At 43.6% G+C, this 22248-nt stretch overlaps 1 protein-coding gene across 1 annotated transcript in view; it reads left to right on the top strand.

The window, feature by feature from the left end:
- Enpp6 (ectonucleotide pyrophosphatase/phosphodiesterase 6) overlaps window positions 1–20344 on the top strand; it is a 103108-nt gene extending 82764 nt beyond the window's left edge. The window contains exons 7-8 of the mRNA XM_026400609.2: window positions 14470–14593; window positions 20136–20344. Coding sequence (XP_026256394.2) covers window positions 14470–14593; window positions 20136–20344 — 333 coding nt within the window. The remainder of the gene's footprint in view (window positions 1–14469; window positions 14594–20135) is intronic.
- The last annotated feature ends 1904 nt before the right edge of the window (window positions 20345–22248 follow it).

Consider the following 22248-nt stretch of genomic DNA (forward strand, 5'->3'; position numbering starts at 1 on the left):
CCACTAACACTGTCTCCCGAAGACCCAAAGCAGTTCTCCTCACTTTGTCTCACTGTTAGGAGTTCACCTGAAGGGAAGCTGTGGAGACCCCACACGGTCCTTTATGGTGGTTTCTAGGGTTGTGCATGTAACACGCATGCCCCGGGCCACCTGGGTGGATGCCTGGAGTGTGACTTGATTGGTAAACAAGCAACCGAGCTCACTTTTGCAACTTCTTTTATTTTATAAAAATTCCAGTGGAGTTGCTTTGAATTTTAAAAATAAATAAACCGTGAGGATCAGTTCACAGTTTGCTTCTACTCATGTCTTAGCCTGAATATGTGAATCTATTGTTTACTTTCTCTTATTTAGCTGAAACCAAATACCCTGAAAGTTTATGGTAGAGAGGGAGACTGGAAGAAAGCAGGGTGATTTGGGTAGTTTGGTGGAAAACTGGATGAGGTAGGAGAGTGCAAAGCCAGAGCTTCCCATGGAGATGCTGGACGACAGCAAGGTACCACTTACGTCCACGGGAACAGCTTTGGATCCCTCTAGTAGCAGTGGGGAGGGGTTGGTGGAGTGCTCTAGCTAGGAGTGGAAGTCCAGTGACCTGGTCATGGAAAAAAGGGAGGTTCCTTCTAGGTTGGCAAGGGTTCTGTCTGGGAAGTAACTATGGTATCTCAGTAGCAGTTCATCCAGCAAGAAGATGTAGATCTTTCCAATGAGTGACTAAAGCACCACAATGAGGGAGACCTAAGTGTATTGATTAAGATGCCCTTGGTTGTAAGTCATAGGCTGTTTGAATAATGGCTGCAGTAACAAAGATTCACTCTTTTGCTTAACTGAAAGTCTAGAGGTAGGCCGTTCCAAGGTTGTTTAATTCAGACACCCGAGTCAGGTCCATTATAATTCTTCTGATTTTCCTTTCCAGGCCACAAAATGGCTGCTGCAGCTCCAAGCATCACACTCTCTCAGAACATCACAAAGCAGGAAAGAAAGGGTGTAGCTTCTCTTTGCATGTCTCCTACTTTTATCAGGGAACAAAATAATAGACCCCAGAACCAGGGATAGAAGCAGGTTTTGTGGGTCTTTGAAAATGTTGGAATTTGTGTGAGGAGAACATTCTCTTTAAGAATATATTATGTATAGTTAAAATGCACTAATAATAAAAACAAGAAAAAGTATACACAGTTATGAAGACAAAACTAGATATAGGGACTTAGAAGAAGCTCACTCACCTGAGAGACTCTAATGCTTAAATTTCTTGAACTGCACTCAAAACAGAAGTTCAGAAACCACTAGCAACTTCCCCCCTCGGTCTTATCAGTCATCAATGGATAGTGTGGGTAGAAAATTTCTGCCCTGGGCCAGCTTTGGTTCTGGGTTCTGGAACTGTGCTGTGTTGCAGACCAGGTGGCCACAGTTACTAAACAAAAGAGAGGCAGAAGCTGGGGATTAGGCAGACATGGCCCCCAAAACAAAGAAGAGCAAAGAGGAGAGAACAGTAGTAGCGACTGACCATCTCTCACATCCTGACCAGCCAAGGCCTCTCAGGACACCCTGCTTTCAGGACTCACCCCTGCAGGAAACTAGCAAATTAGAATCCTCTGAGAGTGAGGCCATGTGGTCATTGCACATATTATACGTTACTTTTCTATGTATTGCACACACACACATATATTCATTTGAGTAAATAAAAACTAAGAGTCAGTCAGCAGGGACTCCCCATAGCACAGAGGGGAACCTCTGGCAATGACCAGAGCAGCGTTTAAATCATTATTTTCAAAAGGGAGATCGGAGGTGATTGCAAAGATATGTGAAATAGAAAGTTAAAAAAAATCAGAAGTAAGATAAGTAGGATATGAGAAAATAAGATTCGTCATGTATAATTAATTAAAAAAAAGAAAATCAGATTTGCTCTCAAAGATTATTGTCAACTCGCTAATACAGAAACTCTCAATGGTACTCACACACTTTTAATTAGCAAAGATGAGTACCCCCTGTGCCTGGGTCAGTAGAATCTTTAGCTGACCCTCTGTGCAAAGTTTCAGTGACATGTAAATAAAGCTATTTTACATTTTGCAGATAAAAATAGAGATCACTGATTTTCTTAACTTTGGCCAATAGTAATAAGAATGATAATCTCTCACTTATTTCTCCCTCCCCCCCCCCTTTCTCTTTCTTCTTTTTTTAGTAACAGGGATTGAACCCAGAGTGCTTAACTTCTGAGCCACATCACCAGTCCTTTTTATTTTGAGACTGTGACTCACTAAGTTGCTTACAACCTCACTAAGTTGCTGAGGCTGGCTTTGAACTTGTGTTCCTCGTGCCTCAGCCTCCCAAGCAGCTTGGATTACAGGCATGTGCCAGTTTGTCATAATCACCATCTTGAATTTAGTACCTTCTTGTTGCTTTCTAACTTTTCTTTGCAATGCTGGGAATTGAACTCAGGGCCTTGTGTGTGCCAAGACAGCACTCTACCACTGAGCCGCATCCCTACCCCCTCCTGGCTACTTGCTGTAATTCTCTCAGTGACTCTGCATTGTGGATATTGCTAGTTACCCTAATAACATATCACAACATAACATGAAATGGAACGCAAACATGGCTCAGTGCTTCCTAGCAGCAAAGAAGAAAGTACAACCAGTGTCAGTAATGTCACTTACAGGGTCTGAAACATAGGAACACAGAGGTTTCTCTGCAAAATCATGATTTTCCCTGAGTCCCAAGGGCAAGGTTGACCTCTTTTGATCACTCCTTTTTCTATGTTAGCTTCCTAGATTGAAGCCTTAATCATTTAACTTCTCTTCTTGAATTTATGCCTTTCTATTTTTAAGACATAATATGCAAAAATTACAATTTCTGATTCTAATTAAAATAAAAATGGGGATATTTATTTGTTTTCTGAAAATTCTTAAATGCCCAGCTCACAGTGGCATAGACCTGTAATCCCAGCAGCTGTGGAGGCTGAGGCAAGAGGATTGCAAGTTCAGTCTCTGCAACTTAGTGAGGCCCTAAGCAACTTAGCAAGATACTGTCTTTAAATGAAATATTAAAAAGGGCTGGGGATGTGGCTCAGTGGTTGAAAACCCCAGGGTTCAATACCCAATACCCAAAAACAAAACACACACACACACACACACACACACACACACACAGTGCCCATTTTCGCCTTTTTGGCTTAGACTTTGCTTCTGCACAGTTCTAGTGTTTATTATACTTTCTTGGCTATGGTGAATTGAAAACTATTCTGTGTCCTTCTCTGTGCCAGGGCTGTCAATCTCTCACATTCCTATTTACAAAATTTGTCCCTAAATTGTACAGAATGTTGTGTTTTGCTCTGCATCCTGCATCCCAGTCCACGATGCACTGGATGATGCTCTTGTGCTGGATTCTACTTTACGTTTGCAGGAGGGAGACATTCTCAGCCCTGCAAGCAATCTCACTAGGTCTGAGCTTGGAGAGCAGGGTCTGTTTTCAACATGATTCAGAAAACAGCTGAGTCAGGACAAATCAATGCTGGGTGGGAGCCAATTCCATCCCCCTTTCTCTTTCCTCCTACAGCTGCCATCCCATAAACATGTAAGATTTGGCTTCTTTGGTAAAAATGCCCATCCCATATATACACCAACTTTCTGCCACGGATTTAAGTTTGGCAGACCCTAAGGCAGCCAACCAGGGAGAACTGACCAAGTTCATTTCTTTCTATGGTTGCTTAAAAAAATATATAAATAAGAAGAGGGGAAGCAGATTTAATTTGTCACCTGAAATTGTACCAGTATCCAGTGTGACTACCAAGGCTGCTGTAGAAAACACACCCCCTGCCCAGCGACTCCCAGCTGGCTTCTACGCCTGCGTGTTCTAATACGCAGACTGGACTGCCTGCTGAGCTCTCAGCCCTTTCTCTGGCCTCCCTTCCTGAAAGGACAGAAATCTGAAGGTGTTTGTGTTCCCGGAGAAGAACTAAATGTGGAGAAGCAAACAACAGGCCATCGAGGAAGCCAAGCCCAAACCTGTCCCACCAGCCCAGCTCTTTCTTTCAAGGATAGGAAATAAGGCTCCTAACACCTGCCCCACCTCCCTGACCTCCCTAAGACCTGGCACTGTCCCCTGGAAAGCCTTTTCCTTGCTTCTTCCTTCCAGGGAATGGAAGTCACCTTTTCCCAGGAGGACTGGCTCCACTGTCACTCACTCATGCTTCACCAAGGTTTCCAGTGAGCCATCTTGCCACTTCTTCCCTTAGGAAGTCCTTGGAAATGGGCTGGGCAGAGGAGTGGGTTGTCACAATGTCTGTGGCTCTGCAGTTCCAGTGAGGACCAAATTCCCTGGACATAGGGGATAGTGAGGGACAGCATAGAAAAATGCAAAGTGCAGGAATACCACCGTAGTTTCCACAAACTCAAGCATCCTCTTCCATCCTCCTCCATGAAGGCCATGTGCCTAAACAATCATTTGTCTATCAAACTTGACAAATATGTGTTGAGTGTCCACTGCTTGGAATGCACAGCGCAAAGGTATAATTCCATACTGGGGCGGGGGGGGGGGGTGTCTCCTGGGAGTCCCTGCCTGCCTGATACAGCTTAGCAAAGGAGCCAAATATTAAATAAGTGTGCATGCCATTGCGGTACAGAAGTGTGCAATTACAAAATGTGTTGAGTGCTCAGTGTATAAAAGAGCACATGAAAGAGAGTATCTGCGAGAAGAGGGAACCTAATTTATGCGACAGGGCAGGAAGGCTTCTGTGAGAAAGAGACTTTGCAGCTGAAACTTGATGGAGGATTTGAAGTTGATGGCCTGGATGGGGTTGCTCTCCAGGCTGAGGAAGGGATACCACCATAGCTCATGAGAAAAGCAGAGATAACGAACCAAGTCTTTAGTTGTGAGTAGTTCCACAAAAATTCTTAGTTTTCATACATTAACCCATTAAACAAAGTCTATCAATTTTATCTCATATATCTTTAATTAGTACTACCAGATGTTGTAAAATCATCTTTCTTTGTTAGGCCTGGACCATTAGAAACTTGAATGCACCTTCAACTTCCCTCAACAGGTTTTCGATGATGTCTGCATCAAGCTATCACAGATAGTAAATAAATGGAGAAATTTTCATTTTCAACATATCCATCAACAACAGCAATGACAATAATTGCTATCTTTCTCACTGTCCACAAGTGACGACTAAGTACTCAGTCAGTCCAGTTCTCCAGAGACCCTGCAAACATTCCCCCCAAATGGTCCATGTATTTCTTTTTTTTTTTTTTAAGAAAGAGAGAAAGAGAGAGAATTTTTAATATTTTATTTTTTAGTTCTCGGCAGACACAACATCTTTGTTGGTATGTGGTGCTGAGGATCGAACCCGGGCCGCACGCATGCCAGGCCAGCGCGCTACCGCTTGAGCCACATCCCCAGCCCTGGTCCATGTATTTCTGATCTCCTGTTGCATCAGACTCTCCCTGCTGTTTCCCTGTGAGGTCTAGAAGTGCATCTCATCTTGTTCACACTAACAGAAACAGAACTTCTAACACCACCCTTTATTTATTTATTTATTCCTGTTCATGTCACACTGCAGAAACCTTTAGAGTTGCTTAACAGCCCACTTTGCTTCCTCTTTGTCTTCCTGGTCCCAGGTCTCTTCTTTCTTATCATCATCATGGGTAATTTGCACATACTTAAATCAACATTCTCATGTTTGTGAAAATAATTCTTCCCATGCAAGACTTAAGTGTTGAGAGTTGAACGGTCAAGAAGGGTAACCCTGCTCTGCCGACATAACTTCAGTCAGCCCAACGAGTAATCAATAGCAATTCCGGGATGCCCTCTCCCTACCTCTGACCTGTCCTTCAAAGCCCAACTCAGATTTCATCTCTTCCTCCAAATGTCCATTGAGTCCCTGATTCAGTCCATCTTAGAATTTTCCTTCGACTCTTAGTCACTCCATCTGGTGCTATTTGTCTACTTCTGGACTCCCCCCTTAAGGGGTGCAAGTTCCTCGAGGACACAGCCTTGGATCTTGAGCTTGGCTTCTCCTCGTGGAACCTCATATACAGTAGAGTCTCTGTACATGTTAGTAGATTGAAGAGATGAATGAATATCAAGACAGTAAATTTTTGGTTACTGTTGACAGGTTGTTCACTTTGTAGGTTTATAAATCGGTTACTGAGTATACAGAGAAGAAAGCTAAGTCTTTAACTTGGGCTATTAATAGCCCTGGAAGAGATTTTAACAGGGAAAAGGTGTTGAAACCACCATTGGTAGTTCTTCTAGCTTCAGATGGCCTGATGCTGCAGCCTAAGAGCAGGACACATCAGCTCTCCTGGGTTTCCTAGCAGTTTTCAAGAGCTGATTTCTTTCTTTTCTTTTCTTTTTCTAAATTGGCACATTAGAATTATACATAATAGTAGGATTCATTATGCCATATTTGTACATGCACATAATTTGATCAACCTCATTCCCCAATACCTTCCTCCAGGGCTAATTCTTGTGTGGCCTCTCCTGGGCCGTGTCCATCTCATGCCACTGAGCTCATAAACACAGGATGGGACCAGAGCCTGGTGGGAGACTGTGAACCACGGTGCTTCACTGTTGATCTTCTGGATTCCTATCTGGGTTGAAAGAAATGCTTCTACAGGAGGCCAATGTTTTTCTCCGGAGGAAAGATTTATTTTGAAAACTGGCAAAGGATATGAAATGCCAGGCTCAATTCTGAAGCCTGTGGTTGAACTGCAGTTAGGCCTGGGCCCAAAATATTTGGGGAAATCAAGACAGTCTGGAAAGCATGGCTTCTGAGCTTTAGTGGCAGCTCGAGTGGTATTGTCCAGGCCCAACTAATTGAGCGTCAGGAAGTCAGATGGGGAGTGCTGGAGGCAGCTTGGTCTCTGGTGGTGATTAGGGTCGCCTGTGAAAGCTGTCTGGGAGCTCATGCATGCCCTCCTCCCCCTTGGCACACGTCAATGAATGCATCCTGTAAAAGAAGAAAAGAAAAAAGGACCCCCGCATCCACTTACTGCTTCTCTCCAGTACTTTGCTCTACTCTAACGACTTCTGCTGATTTTGGTCCCTGCTGATTTTGCTGTCTGATATTTTCCATGTCAAGGATCAAGCTGTTTGTGGTAAGGGGCTCTCCAGGGTCAGGCCAGGGGCCTGAGGCTGAGCAATTAAATTCAGTTTTAGAAAGACAGAGACAGGAAAACTGTTAGGGGGACATCTCTTGATAGTGGCATGGGGCACTAAGGTTCTTAACCACCACGGCCAAGGGACTCAAAAGGTTCCCACAACAAGAAGCCCCTCTGAAGGTTAATTTAAAATAGCGACGCTGCAAAATCTTTTAGGTCATTGATCATTTTTACAATCAACTTTGAAAATTCTTTGTTCGGGATTTCAATATCTGTTTGGTTACTAGGGGTTACAAGCATATGGAAGTGTCTTGTTTGCTTATTTCTTCAGGGTTGCTGAGACCCTATTTTTATGCATCTATTGAAATGGTTACCTCTTCCTCTTTTACATTGTGGGGTCCTCTAATGAGTAGCTCTTGCCTTATCATAAGTGCAGGGCTGGGGTATATTTTTAGCTTCAACAATACGATAGCATAACAAGTGTCAAGTTCAACCCCCAGGACCAATTTGAAAAGAGTAACTGCCAGAAACAGTGGTAGTTTAAGAGCAAATCATATATCAACGAGTGCTGCAAAAGTTATTACTAATAATAACTTTTATGACTTTATTAATTAAAGAGAAAATTGGGTGAGAAATAGTATAGAATAGGCTGAAAAATTTAAGCTTTAATGATAAGCTACTAAATTAAATTGGAAGAAAAAATTTTAAAACAAAATAAAAGAGAAAGCAAAAAAAAGAAAGAAAGAAAGGGCAAGGAGGGAAAGGGAGACAGAAGATAAAATGAAGAAAAAAGTTGAAATAGAGGGGAACAGGCTGTAGACAGGAGAGAGAAAACGAGGTCTCAAGAAGAGTTCCAATTAATTGACAAAATACGTAAAATTAGAGAACTAGCAAAACCCAAAATTTGGAGGGACACTGGGAATCAGTTTCTGTCAAGCAGCTAATACAAACAATTGTCACACAGAGATCCAGCTTTCTTCTTGCTAAGGTTCTTGAAATGGTGACCTTTCTTTCTGGGGTTTCCATTTTAGAATCTCCCCACCATTAGGAGATTTGTGTGACACATATACTGTGCTGTTTGTTGGTTTTCAGCTCTGACCCTAAACAGCCAGACTTGTTAGGATTGTCTGCATGGTGAGCTCCACCTCCTCCTTGCCTGGGGTGTTGTGTAGCTCAGTGCAGACTTTACCTGCAGAATGGCTTTGTTATTGTGACTCGGGTGGCAGCGGAAGTCTGCTAGGCAGCCCTCCTACTTGGGCCACCCAGATCCATCTGGATTGTGTCACATCCCTCATTCCAAAATGCTGGGGGGGGGGGAGGTATGCAGGATGTATCATATCTTCCAGGTCTTTCCAGGCATAGGAGAGGTGGTATGGGGCCCTTGGTAGGGTGTAGTGGGATCCTACTTTTCACCCGACCCTGATCCATCCCAGTTCCACCTCCTGTCAGTCATGTTCTTGATCCCAGAGACCAAACTGCCAATTTGAAATGAAAGCACTCTTTGCTCTGCTCTGCAGACTGTGAGACCTGCAGCCAGGACTCCGGTGACCACTCTGAGCTTCTCCCAGTCCGTGTTACAGTCTCACCTGCTGCGCTGCCTGGCTATCCACTCAGCCAGTGAAAATTAAAGTCTAAGTGGCTGTTTGGTCTTGGATATTCGAGAAGCAAGCACACCAAGAACAAGAGAAAGAAAAATGTAAAAATTAGAAAAATAGCAAAATATGAAAAGCCAAGGAACACCGCAGGGTTTTCTAGGCTCCCACTCAGGAAGTTAAAACAAAGAGTCTTTTTAAGCTGTCAGCGCTTCCCCCACTTTCACTACTCCACCCCACCCCCACCCCAGAGAGTGCTGGGATTTTTCTCCTGCTCTGGCTCAGATTGCCATGTCTGAGTTTATTTTCTGCTCAGATTGCAAATTTGTTGGACAGCAGCATCTGTTTATCTTAAACTTGGTGGGAGAATTTCTTTTGGCTTGTTGGAAGGGCGCTTCCCCTCTCCCGCTGAGCCACTGCATGCCCATCACTGACGCCATCTAGGCCTTTACTAATCTCTTTCTATTCTAGAGACTAGTATTTTTGGTTTTCACCTGGCTGCCAGCTCTCCAAGTTGCCAATCAGCATTCTCCCATAGTCTTCTGCCTCAATGTGCTGCTGCTCAACTACTGTTATAATTCAATCTCAGGGAGCTGCTAGGGTGGGTTCCTCTGATCCACCATTTTCCTCCCCCTTTCCTTCACCTACTGATTTTTCTTTAACACTAAAGGTGATTGAAACAAAGAGCTAGTACTAGAAACTATAACTCCTAACTCATAATGATCCCTCTCCCATTCCAAATTAAAACAAGCTTATGATAGTCATTATCATGGTGCCCTGGTCATGGCGTGAAGGCACCAAAACAAAAGAAACCAGGTCCCAAACATAACAACTCCGCCCTCTTTCACAAGGTGTTCTCATGGGGAGCTTTCTATTTGTGGTTCCTTCGCATTCAAAAATGAGTTGAGTGGCCCACCAAGGAGGGTCTTGGCATTGCATCCACCATGCATGGCGAGGGATCCTGAGAGGTGCTCAGGAGTGCAGAACAGATCACCTGGGTGAGGACTCTTTTTAAATTCCTAAGAGATGGTTCACGCAGAGCGACTCACTTGTTCTGGCTTGCCTGAAGGTCTTGTATCCCTGCAGCCCCTCAGTGTCCAACTGGGACAGCTGGTCACCCTTCTGGATGAGCACATCCTCGGGGAGAGCAGCAGAAAACCCCCAGTTCCTCTTCCTTCACCTTAATGTCTGCCTTCTTCTGATCTTCTTTTCTCCTGTGCAGCTATGCAAGGTCCCCTCCCTTCTCAGGACCTCCTCAGGGACAGGCCTTCCCAGAACAGAGCTCCCCAGGGGCCTGTCACTGTGGAGTCTTAGGACATCCTCACCCTCTCCATGAGTGCCTCATGTGTGTCCTGTCCTGTGGCCCTTCCCCTCCCTCACCCCACTCCACACACATGCATGCGTGCACACTCACATAGACACACTCACATACACTCATCACAAACTCGTGGACACAAATACACGTTCCACTCACTCATGTTCACACATATCCGTACACTCTCATATGTATAAACACACTCACACACGCGTACTCACACCCCCCCACACATACATACACACATGTATGTGCTCTCACATACACAGTCTCACATGCTCACATACATGAGCAGAGCCCCCATCCCACTGGGAGATTCTCCCCACAGAGCTCCTCCTGCTTCTACCCTACTGAAGGCCTCCTGAATCCCTGAACCCCCTCATTGTCTCCAGCTCAAGGCACCCATTTCTGGTCTTGTCCTGGCTGGCTCAGGAAGCAAAACCAGTGCCAAGTGCAAGCCCCCCTCCCTCCTGCCTGCACCCTACGTGCCTCCACCCTCAAAGCCTAGCAGAGCACCTGGCACAGATCCAGAGCTCAGTGCACATCCCAATGCTGGCTAGAGCACCCCAATCCTTCCTCCCCCATTAGTTTATTAGTGGAGCACCACCCTCTTCTAGGACAAGCTGTTAGAAGGAGGGGTGTTTCCTCTAACCCTGGGAATTAGTTGTCCCCACGACCATGAGCCTGGCTGCCTGAGTGATCCAATTTGATTACAGACACCTCCCGTTTTCCCCTCTACACACATCCCTTTGGCCAGATGAAGGGTGTGGGCACTTTCACCAGAAGTCACTAGGTGGCACTAGGTGGCACTAGGTGGCAGTCCAAAGGTCTGGCACAGTCTGGACAACCTGAGGACCCACAGGGTAGGGGTTCCCACTCTGGAGGCTGAGAGGTGTGTGACACACTTCACTGGCATAGCACCATATGTGTGCCTTGAAAAGATAACATGGGAAACAATATAAGGAGTATGAGAGCCATTTGGAGAAGGAAGGAAATCATCAGAGCTCTCTTTTGAACCTAATGTAACATATAATGTACATATACATGAGATATACTTCATTCAATCACTTAGATGAAATATTACCTTCTCATAGAACCAGTTTATTATTATTTTTCTATATCAGGAAAAAGAGCCGTTTTGCTGGGGTAACTTGTCACTTTAGTAAAATCGAGTGGATTTGCCTCTGACAGACAGATCTCCAATCACCTTCAGGGCTGAGGTTTTCATTGTTGTTTTGCATTTATTTGTGTAATGAATAACTGCAATTTTTAGGCTGTAATTTTTTTTTTTTGGTACCAGGGATGGAACTAAGGAGTGCTTAATCACTGAACCACATCTCCAGCCCCCCCTTTTTTTTTGGTATTTTATTTACAGACAGGGTCCCACTGAGTTGCTCAGTACCTCACTAAGTTGCTGAGGCTGGCCCTGAACTCATGATCCTCCTGCCTCAGCTTCCCAAACCACTGGGATTATAGGTGTGCACCACCTCATCCAGGTAGACTGTAATCTTTAAATCAGGCAAACGATCCTCATACCCTTGACCAACCCCTGTGTTATGGGGTACATACCTATTATGGGGTTCATTATTAGTAAGGTCATCAATAACAAAAATGTTCTACTTAGTGCTTCGGGAGTCACTGCCGTGGCCTTGTGGGCTGAGAGGAGGGAAGCAACACATTAAGTTAGCTGACAAAGCTAAATTGGGATGTGTTGTGATCCTTTCCATAGATAGATAAAGAACAGTATAAAGTTAGAAATGCAGTAAGTTCATAAAGCATGTCCATGGAAAAATACAAGCTACAGCTGGAGAAGGAGGGACAAGGGATGATGGAAATTCAGGAAATGGAGAGTCAATGAAATAGTGCAATTTGGAAAGCAGAAATGCTAAGGAGCGATTTATGGGGTGAGACCGGATGGGTGTGCAATGTGATATGACAGCTAAATAAGCAAGGGAGAGTTCAGCTTTTGCAACCAGAGTGCCTCGCCGCAGCCAGTGGCATCTGGTGACCATATTGCAGCCATTTGTTGAGCACCTACTGTGTGTCGGGCATTTAGCACATGATCATGCTATACTCCAAAACCCGGGTAAGGTGGGTATTATCATCCCTATATCCAGCAAACAAAGTGAAACTCAGAGAAGTTAAGTAGCTTGTCAGGGTCACAGAGCTAGAGAGAAGAAACTGGAATTGAACCCCACAGCCAATCCAATTCCAAAATCTCATCTCTATACTTTGTACCTGGTCACACACAGTGGATGAATCCACAGGGGACAGGGGGACACTTCACCTCACTGTCCAGTTCCAGCAGGAGCAGGGCAATGGCTTCTATCTGTAAACTCTGGCAGGTACACAGGACTGGGAGACAAGCCTGGTTCAAACCCAGCACTCCCCTTCACTAGCTGTGTGACTCTAAGAGTGTCACTTAAACTCTCTGTGCCATAGTTCCTGCAAATAGTTCCTGCCAATGGGGATAATACTATCATCCACACTGAGATATTGTGACAACTAAGTGGACATTGGGGTTGGCTCCTGGTGAACTGTATGGCTCACTCAGTACATGATACTACTAATACTAATCTTATAAGTCAGCCTAGAAATTGCTAGTGGTTTTGTTGTTTGGATTCAACTTGTCATCAAAACTAACTGATCAATCTCCTGCATTTGAAATATTTGTAATATTAAACCCTGCTCAGCAGGAAGACGATTGGAATACCAGGAATGAATAGTTAGTTACTCTGCAACAAAATGGCCAGGGTTGCATTCAACAGGCTGCACCTCCTCAGGATTCACAGTAAGGACCTGCAGTCTAAGAACATCGGGTTCTTAAGGTGACAGGGAAGTGATGGTTCTGGAACCTATCCCGAATGAAGAATGGCTGAGGGAAGTGAAGGGACACAGGCCTGCCTCAGAGGACCTTGGGCGTCATTTCCAGATGTTTGAATAAATGCAGGAGAAGGGGCTCTGTGCTATTCCTGAGGTGGAGCCAGAAGGAAAGAAGGACTGGGTGGAGGGGCAAAGGGACCGTAGTGAGTGAGCCCCTGCAGGTTTCAGTGGCTTTGCTAGCAATGTATACACTGTTTTCCAACAACACTTCAGCCTCACCTGGGTATCTTACCATGCAATTCAGTGCTGTCACTAATACCCAGAGTTACAGTAGGCCTCACAGGTGAGGAGGCTCAGTCCCACAGGATTTCAGCCACTCTATACAAGTCCTGGCTCCCTGGCTGCAGGCACTTGAGTCTGATTTGGCTACAAATTCAAGGATTCTATTTAGCCATAAGGAAGAATGAAATTATGTCATTTGCAGGAAAATGGATATAATCTGAAAGCATGATGTTAAATGAAATAAACTACGTGGAGAAAGTCATATGTTTTCTCTCATATGAGCAAGATAGAGAGAAATAAGCAGGGGAATGGTGGGGGAGATCTCATGAAAACAGAAGAAAGACCAGTAGCATAAAGGAAAGGGGCCAAGGGAGGAAGTTGGGGGAGGGAGGGGAGATATTGGGGATCCAGTGACCCAATTCTACCATTACATGTGCACATGCGTGAATGTGTAACAAGGAATTCCACTCTTATGTGTAATAATAATATTGTGATAAAAAAGTTTAAAAGAAACAAATTCAAGGGTTCTCACAACCCTACTTATCAGGTTTGATAATTCACTAGAATAAATTACAGGACTCAGGAACGTGTTACACTTGTAATTACAGTATTATTATAAAGGAAGAATCAGATGGAGGAGATGCCCATAATAAAGCATAAAAAGTGGGGGATCATGGAGCTTCCATTCCCTGCAGGCTGCCTGGAACACGTTACCCCGGGGTTTTGTATGGGATGCCATGTGTAGGCATGAGTGAGTGGCTAAATCATTGATCACATGATTCAATCCAGACTCCAGCACGGTTACCCTCCCCAGTGAGACGGCACAAGGCTGAGAGTCCTGACCTTCCCATCACAAGTTTCATTCCTCTGGTGATCAGTTCTCATCCCAAAGCTATTTAGCGTCCCCCAACCCCACAACTCATCTTACTAGCATAGACTCTGATATAGGAGGAAGGGTTTCATTATGAATAACATAAAGCACTCTTACGATTCAGGAAATTCCAAGGGTTTTAGGAGCTCTATGTCAGGAACCTAGGACAAAAACCAAATATATATTTTATTATACACTTTAACCTCTCTTCTGTCCCTAACATGCTGGATTTAGTAGTTCTCAAACTGATTACAAGGTGCAGTTCAGTTCCATGTAAGAAAATACCTTCCAGCTGAAGTTCTGCAGAAGTTTAAGAGGCTGCAGCCAAAGGTGTGAGCTACCTGGATCCGGGGGTGATGCATTGAGGGTGAAGACCCAAGCTGGGGTGCCGAGGAGGGAATGTCCACCCTGTGGGGCAGTCTGGCCTGATGCCCAGTCATCACAACTGTGGTGACACGGTATATCGTATAACGTCAATGTCTTGCTCGATTTCAGAGTCGAGAGGCGCTTCCGTTTTGGATGAACAGCACAGGCAGGCGGGAAGGCTGGCAGCGCGGATGGCACGGATATGACAACGAGCTCATGGACATGAGAGGCATCTTCCTGGCCTTTGGACCTGGTAGGCAAGGACATGACCCCATCCTCTTAGCTGTTCCTAGAGAGGTGCTCTAACAGGGACTCTTCACTGAGTGATCTCTTTATGGACCCTCTTTATGAGCCAAGCTGAGCAAACCCAGCCGGTCTCCATGAAACATCTTTTGCTGGCTTCCTTTCAAATGCTTCTTGGGTTTGGCAGTGGTGGCCAAATACTTTTCCTTGTAAATTTTAAATCCTGAGTGCAATGAAGAAAATGTATTCCACATGTTTGTGATTCATTTTTTACTTAATTCATCAAAACGTTGCTTCACAGCTATCTGAAGTCCAGGAAAGCTTACGGGATACCATGTTGCTGACAGCTGTGTTTCCAAGTTGATGCAATTGCTTCGTGTGCTCTGACCTTTACATGGTCCCTCCCTGTCTAGAGCACCCACCCCTGTGGGTTAATTCAGTTTAGGGCCCAACCAGAAGCTGGGATGTGTGCAAGGGCAGGCTCAGAAATGACCTTGGGATTGACTCTGAGAATGAGCCAGAATGACTAAGGAAGTCTTGGATGGAAGTAAATTTGCTGAACCTTCTTTGATCAGATTGTATTCCAAAGTGCTGGAGGAAAGGGGAGATGGAGAGGGCCTATTTGGTCATTTGATTTAATTGATAGGACACTGTAAATTCACACTTTGGAAAAGTTTACCAAATACTCTAACTACACATTACTGTTGAACACCTAATTCTTTCAAAAGGAAAAAGGAAAAAAAGCATTCACTAGTCACCAACCATCAGTTGATTAGTTCATAATCTACTCTTCTTCCTTACTACTGTCCATCTCTCCTCTCTAAATATAATTACCCTAATGTTTATATCACAAATGCCTTTTTTTGGTCCCAGGGATTGAACCCAGGGATGCACTGAGCCAAATACCAGCATATATATATATATATATATATATATATATATATATATACACACATACATACATACATATATATATTATATGCTATATATAATATGTATATATATATTTATATTTAAAAATATTTTTTAGTTGTAGATGGATACAATTTCTTTATTTTATTTATTTACTTTTATGGTGCTGAGAATCTAACCCACTACCTCGTGCATGTGAGGCAAACACTCTACCTCTGAGCCACAACCCCAGTTCCTGGACTGAAACATTTTTTATCAACATCTAGAAAAAGGCATCTGGGACCAGGCACAGTGGTGTGTGCCTGAAATCCTAACAGTTTCGGAGGCTGAGGCAGATGGATCACAAGTTCAAAGCCAGCCTCTGCAACTTAGTGAGGCCCTAAACAAACTTAGACCTTGCCTCCAAATTTACAAAAAAGAAAAAAATTATATATATATACATATATATATACTTATAAATATATATATTTATATATATATATATATAATTAACCACTGGTATCTGGTCCCAGATGCCTTTTTCTAGATGTTGATCAAAATGTTTCAGTGTAGGGACTAGGGTTGTGGCTTAGTGGTAGAGTGTTTGCCTCACATGCATGAGGTACTGGGTTGGATTCTCAGCACCACATAAAAGTAGATAAATAAAATAAAGATACCGTATCCATCTACAACTAAAAAAATATTTTAAAAATCTTTCAATGCAAGAAAGTCCACATGTCCCTTTCCAATTATAGGTTGAATATCCCATCTGTACACTCTGCTCTTCACTGTCACAAAACCAAGGACAAGTCAACTTCCCCATGTCCCTTGGTCTGCCTTGGATCACTCTACTTGCCACAAAATCTGTCTCAAGAACAATGAGGTGTCAGTTTCTGCTACCTCCAGGAAAGCCTCTGAGAGTCTGAGTCTGGGGTTTACATTGGTCCAAATTCTTTACCTCATGTGATCCAAGTTCTCAAGTCCCAAAGTGGGCATGAGAACCACAGCAGCAAACATACATAGAGCACTAGCTGCGTCCCTGGTGTTGACCTTTGAATTCACAGGTTGTCTGAGCACCTTGCCATTGACCAGTGAAAGTTATCAGGTGCCCCCTGTTAACCACGCCCTGGATCGTCATGCAGAGCTCTGAGGTTAAAGCAATTAAGAATGGAGAATCCAAGACTGGGGTCATAGGAGATGGTCCAAGGCTTTTGACTTCATAGGGGAAACACCAGTAATCAGGGCTTTCAATCAATAGCGTTGCCTCCTCCTTCACTAGAAGAGGCAAGTAATATCGTGAATGCAAAACACTTGTCCATTGAAGGAGTGTATGTGAGCAAGAGTCTTACACATATTTTAAAGCAGAACCAAATCTAGCCCCAAACCCAAATTTCTACGTGAAGTACCCAAAGCTGCATTAAATTCAGTGGGGAGATTTTGTCCATTAACCAAGACCTCCACTATAGGCTCTTTTAAAACTAAAAGTCCTCGATCTTACCAACAGAAAGAAAGCCCCTGATGAAAATGGACTGAGCTAATTGCAAAAGGCTTCTAGGCTGATACAGCCTTGAGAGCCTCCCACAAACTGTCACGTTTCTGGCTCCAAGTCTCATGAAAGATTAAACAGCTTTGCACATGGACTGTTTACTCAGAAGGAAATTTAAGAGTGAGGCCTTTAATAGCTATCTAGCTGCACTTGGAGATAAAGGTGCATCCCTCCTGATTGTCTGTGCTTCTGGCTTAGGGAGGGAGCTGGGCATTACTGCGGCTGCCCCGATAACCAGCCTTAGAAGTGAGTAAATCTGGCCCAGCAAAGAGAAAGGGAAGCAATTCTGAAGATAGCTTCTCTGGTTAATCCCGGTTTCTAATTTGAACAGCCTAATCTTGCCCTAGAGAACTCTGCATTCAAGATAAGACAGCAGGAATGCAATTCAGACAGCCACCGTGAGCAGCGAGCCTCATTCAAGGTGGCCAGGCACAGCATAAGCTTGCAGATCCTTCTCTCTTCGGGAGATACCTTTTATATCCAGAAGTATGTAAACCCATGGGAATAACATGGAGTCCCATTCTAGGTTCAGAACGCCATCTTGAGCCAGTGGAGTTTATAGGGGTTCTCCCAAACTGGACTGGACATTGTTCAGCTATTCAAGAATTTTCTAGAAGCTTTCAATCTAGCTTGGATCATCTCTACATTTGGGCCCCAAAGTTCCATCCCCAAAGAACAAGGAAACCATAAACTAGATGGGAAAGAAAACCCAATTCTCTTTCCTGCTTATGGGCCCAAGATTTAGTTTTGTACTTTGAAGGGAAAATAGAAAAGATAATCTAACACTTTTGTCAGAAGAGGCTGAGCTTGATTTTTTTTTTCTGTGAAGTGTTAAAAAAAAAAGTGGATTTTTGAAAGGCTAGGGAAGGACAGCTCTCATACCCTACCTCCCACATGTGACATACCATGAGTGATAGGGGGTGTGATTGTCACATCCAGGTCACATGGTGAGTCAGAAGGAGAGAGAAGAGTGGCTTCCATACCACTGGGACAAATGTTCCATTGATTTCTCAAGCTGCAGTGGATTCTTCTGATGGGGAAGTGCAGTCACCAACCTTATCTATTTAAAGAGGGTGCTGAAGTAGCCCCTTCATTTCTCCTTCAGGCGGGTTCTTAATTTTTTTGAAACTAGTTTTGACTTTGAAGTAGTGCTGACCCTTATCCTTCCTGCTCCAGAAATACTCAACAAACAAACAAGAAGAAGAAAAAAAAAAAAAACTGAACCCTCTAAATAACTTTCTCTCTCTCTCTCTCTCTCTCTCTCTCTTTTTTTTTTTCTTTTTGTACCAGCAATTGAACCTAGGGGCACTTAACCACTGAGCCACAGCTCTTTTTATTTTATTATTATTTGTTTGAGACAGTGTCTTGCAAAGTTGCTGAGGGCCTCACTAAATTACTGAGGCTGGTTTTGACCTCATGATCCTCCTGCTTCAGCCTCCCAAGCCGCTGAGATTACAGGCATGCACCACCATGCCCAGCCTTCTAAATAATTTATAAGGCAAACATTTTCAATCCAAGGTTTTCCCTTGCTGGAAATTTATTACACATGTTGATTGATAACAATGGCTGCCATTTATTAAGCACCTGCAATGTGTCTAGACCTAGGATCTGGGTACCACTTCCTGTTGAGCCCTTGCACCTCTTTACACTTAATTCAATCTTAATTCTCCAAAGTAAGGAAAACCCAACACATCAGAAGTTGCCCTGGATCTGACACACTGTGTGACAGAGTTTTCTGTATATAACTTTCTTTCAGGTTTGTAATCCCAGGAGCAGAGGTTGGTGTTGGTGCTTCAAGAATATGTTGCTAATTGTTGTTTGTTTCATTTTTAAGTAGCCAATGTGATCATTTTAGCAAAGTAATTATAAAGGTTATTTTCTGAGATAGAAACTTGACTTTGTAATCCCACCAAAACAACCCATTTCCTTTAAAAATCTTGAACCGAAAGCACTGGCTTGTATTCATGAATCAAATCTCTTCTGTGAATTTAGCCCTAACGGAGCTTCGGGTATTTTGTTAGGGACCTAGAAACAAAGTTGCTTGTTATTACTACACTCTTATTTTCACTCTTCAAATTGAAAAGTGGTAAAAAAAAATTTTTAATTTGCTCTTTTTAGAGATACATGACAGTAGAATGTATTTCGATATATTATACATACATGGAGTATAACTTATTCTAACTAGGATCCCGTTCTTGGCTGGTACATGATGTGGAGTTTCCCTGGCCATGTATTCATATATGAACACATATATGTCTGATTCATTCTACTGTCTTTCCTATTCCCATCCTGCTCCCTTCCTTTCATTCTCCTTTGATGGACAAGTGCTTTGTATTCAGCACCTCATTTACCTCCCGAGGAGAACAAGAAGGTGATTTCCATTAAAATCCCTCCAATGGCTTATGGCTTATCAAGTCACCTTAAGTGTGTCTTAGTGACCATGCTATGAATGACCGGTCTTACTCTTTACACTCTAGTATTACAGCCCAAGTGTGGGGTAGGTTCTGAGTAGAGGCACAGAATTAGATCTTGTAAACATACTTAGAAAAATCTTGTCATTCCTGGTGAGCTGGCAGCACCAAGGACATGATACAGCTTCTCATTCCATCAAGAGGGACCTTTATGTGGCAGGAAAATGGAGAAACATTCTTGAGTTGCTATGCAGCAGATACCGGCACCCTGGCTCTCAGTCCAGCCAGAAAGATGTTCCAGAACATACGTGAACAATTTAAGGGGAGCCCAGGAAGACAATCTATCTTCTCTGGCCACAGTGGCTCTGCAGGGCTCTGTAGAAACAGTGCAGCTTCCCAGCTGGGCCTTCTGCCCCTGCAGGAAAGATCTGTTGTCACAAAGGAAGCACAGTTAGGCACAAAGAAAGTCTGTTGACTTGTCTTTTAAAGAGTTCATCTATGAGCCACCGAAAGCTATGGCTTTTTTTTTTTTCATGACCTAGAGCTTTTCCCATTCACATTCACTTGGCCACACCCATTGATGGAGAGGATTTTGCAGTCTCTAAATCGCCTGGAGTCTGAGTAGATTTTTTCCATATTTGATTTAGCTCCTCTCAGTTAGGTTACCGACCATGACGACCTGCTTGTTTTCCTTTTCCTTCCAGATTTCAAATCCAATTTCAGAGCTGCTCCAATCAGATCCGTGGACATCTACAACGTCATGTGCAGCATGGCTGGCATCACCCCACTGCCCAACAATGGGTCCTGGTCCAGGGTGGTATGCATGCTGAAGGACCTGGCCAGCTCAGCCTCCTCTGTCCAGCCAAACAGCTGTGCACTGGCCTTGATTCTCTTCTTCCTGTTTGCATATTGATCATATTGTCCGTCCCAAAAATGCTGTAAGCAAAGTGTGCCTCCAAAGTGGAATGTTTCTCAGTTTCTGTGTGAATAATAGCTTCATTAACACAATCAAGGCCATGTACACTGTAAATATATTGTTCTAGGATACTTCTACCCATAAATGTCCATACTTTTTTTTTAAAAAAAAAAGTTCTAAACTTTGTTTTTCCCAAAAGTAGGCAAATCCTATATTTTCATTTGTCTAGATTTATGCAGTTTTATCCTTTATTTTTGAATAATTCCTCAAGATGAGCTACTTGAGTAGCTCAGCACTGGTGTGTCCTGAAGCAACCAAACTTGGAGTGGATAGTCTGTGCTCATTCTGGGTCCCTCTCTGTCCTGCCTTGCACAAAATTGCTTCTCAGACCAGGCCCTTATTTGTTCCCTGTGCACACTCAGGAGCCATCCTTGAGGTCTGTGACCACAATCCTGTACTGACCCTTCCACTCCAGAAAGGAGAAGTTCTACATGAAAGCAATGTCTGCTGTTTCTGACCCAGCTCATAGTTTTGCCATCTTATACAAAGTCCCAGGAAGGATATATCCTAGCAGGGATCATCCATGAACCAACAAAAAAACCCCACTGAGGACTGGAGAACTCATAGAACAAGGTGAAAAGACCTGGGTCACCTCCCAAAGTCTTAGTGTTCAATACCTTCTCCCTTCCCTTGAAGAGAAGAAAAGCTAGGAACAGATATGCACTTCTGTGAGATTTATCACACAGAATATCATGGTATGAAGCCGTGGAAATAGCAGACCTTCGAGTTAAAGGAGTGTTAGATTGTCTGCCCACCCATCTGCCCATATGACAACTTCTTCAAACACCACCACTCTTTAGCTCCTGATTTGGGGTGTAGAACAGCAGTATCTGGCATGCAAATTCAGAGCAGGCAAAGAGATGGGTGCCTTACTGATGAGAATATGAACATGCTAGCAGAAATCTTACTTCATTGCTTGGACTGGTGACACATTAAACATAAGCTCCATGCACCAGTAGCCCTGAAGCAACACTTGCTTAGCAGCTGCAAAAGGAAATCCTTGAATTACATAGAGTCCCAAAGGAAATGGTGGGGTTCAGGAATCGGGAGAGCCTGACGGAGCTGGATCCCAGTCCCTGACCAACTAGCCATTTGAGTAAGAAACAAACATCAAACTGAAGGTCAAAGTGTCACCTCAGAGACCTAAGTTCCTTAGAAATGCTTGGCACCAGCCCCTGAGCCTGAGTGGATATATTTTTAGTTTAGTGTCTAAGTTTGCTGTAGGAGATCTTCAAAGGATACCTGTATTATTAAATGATTAGACTCTCATGTAGCCCCCATATATGATGGTTTGGCTTAATGATTTTTGACCTGATGATGACGTGGAAGCAGTACATATTCTGTAGAAATTTCCCTTAGAATGTGGAACTTGAATCTTTTCCAGGCTAGTGAGATGCCATATGAGACTGTCTCATGATGCTGAGTGGCAGCTCCAGGCAGCCATGAGGTCATGGGGTCAATAACTGATACCATGAGGTTCAGCAGGTTTGATGTATTAAATGCATTTTTTAAAACTCACTGATGTTTTTAACTTATGATGGGTTTATCAGAGTGTGACCCATCTTAAGTAGAGGAGAATCTGTGTATGAATCCCAGTATTGCTTTTAAAATGTTCCCCCCTGAGATGAAACACATCTGCACGTGAGACTCTGTCAGGAGGCCCACACCTCACGGCTCCTCAGGACAAGGAAGCCCTTATAAGGTATTTATCTTGAGGAAGGAATATCAAGCCTCATCTGATTCAGGAAGATGGGGAGGCTTCTCCATGCCATGAATCATGAAAGCAATGGATCACTACTTTGAAATACTGAATTGCTCCTCACAAAAGATTTCTAAGGATT

The sequence above is a fragment of the Urocitellus parryii genome, chromosome 14 (genome assembly GCF_045843805.1).
Source record: "Urocitellus parryii isolate mUroPar1 chromosome 14, mUroPar1.hap1, whole genome shotgun sequence".
In the NCBI taxonomy this organism is placed as follows: Eukaryota; Metazoa; Chordata; class Mammalia; order Rodentia; family Sciuridae; genus Urocitellus; species Urocitellus parryii.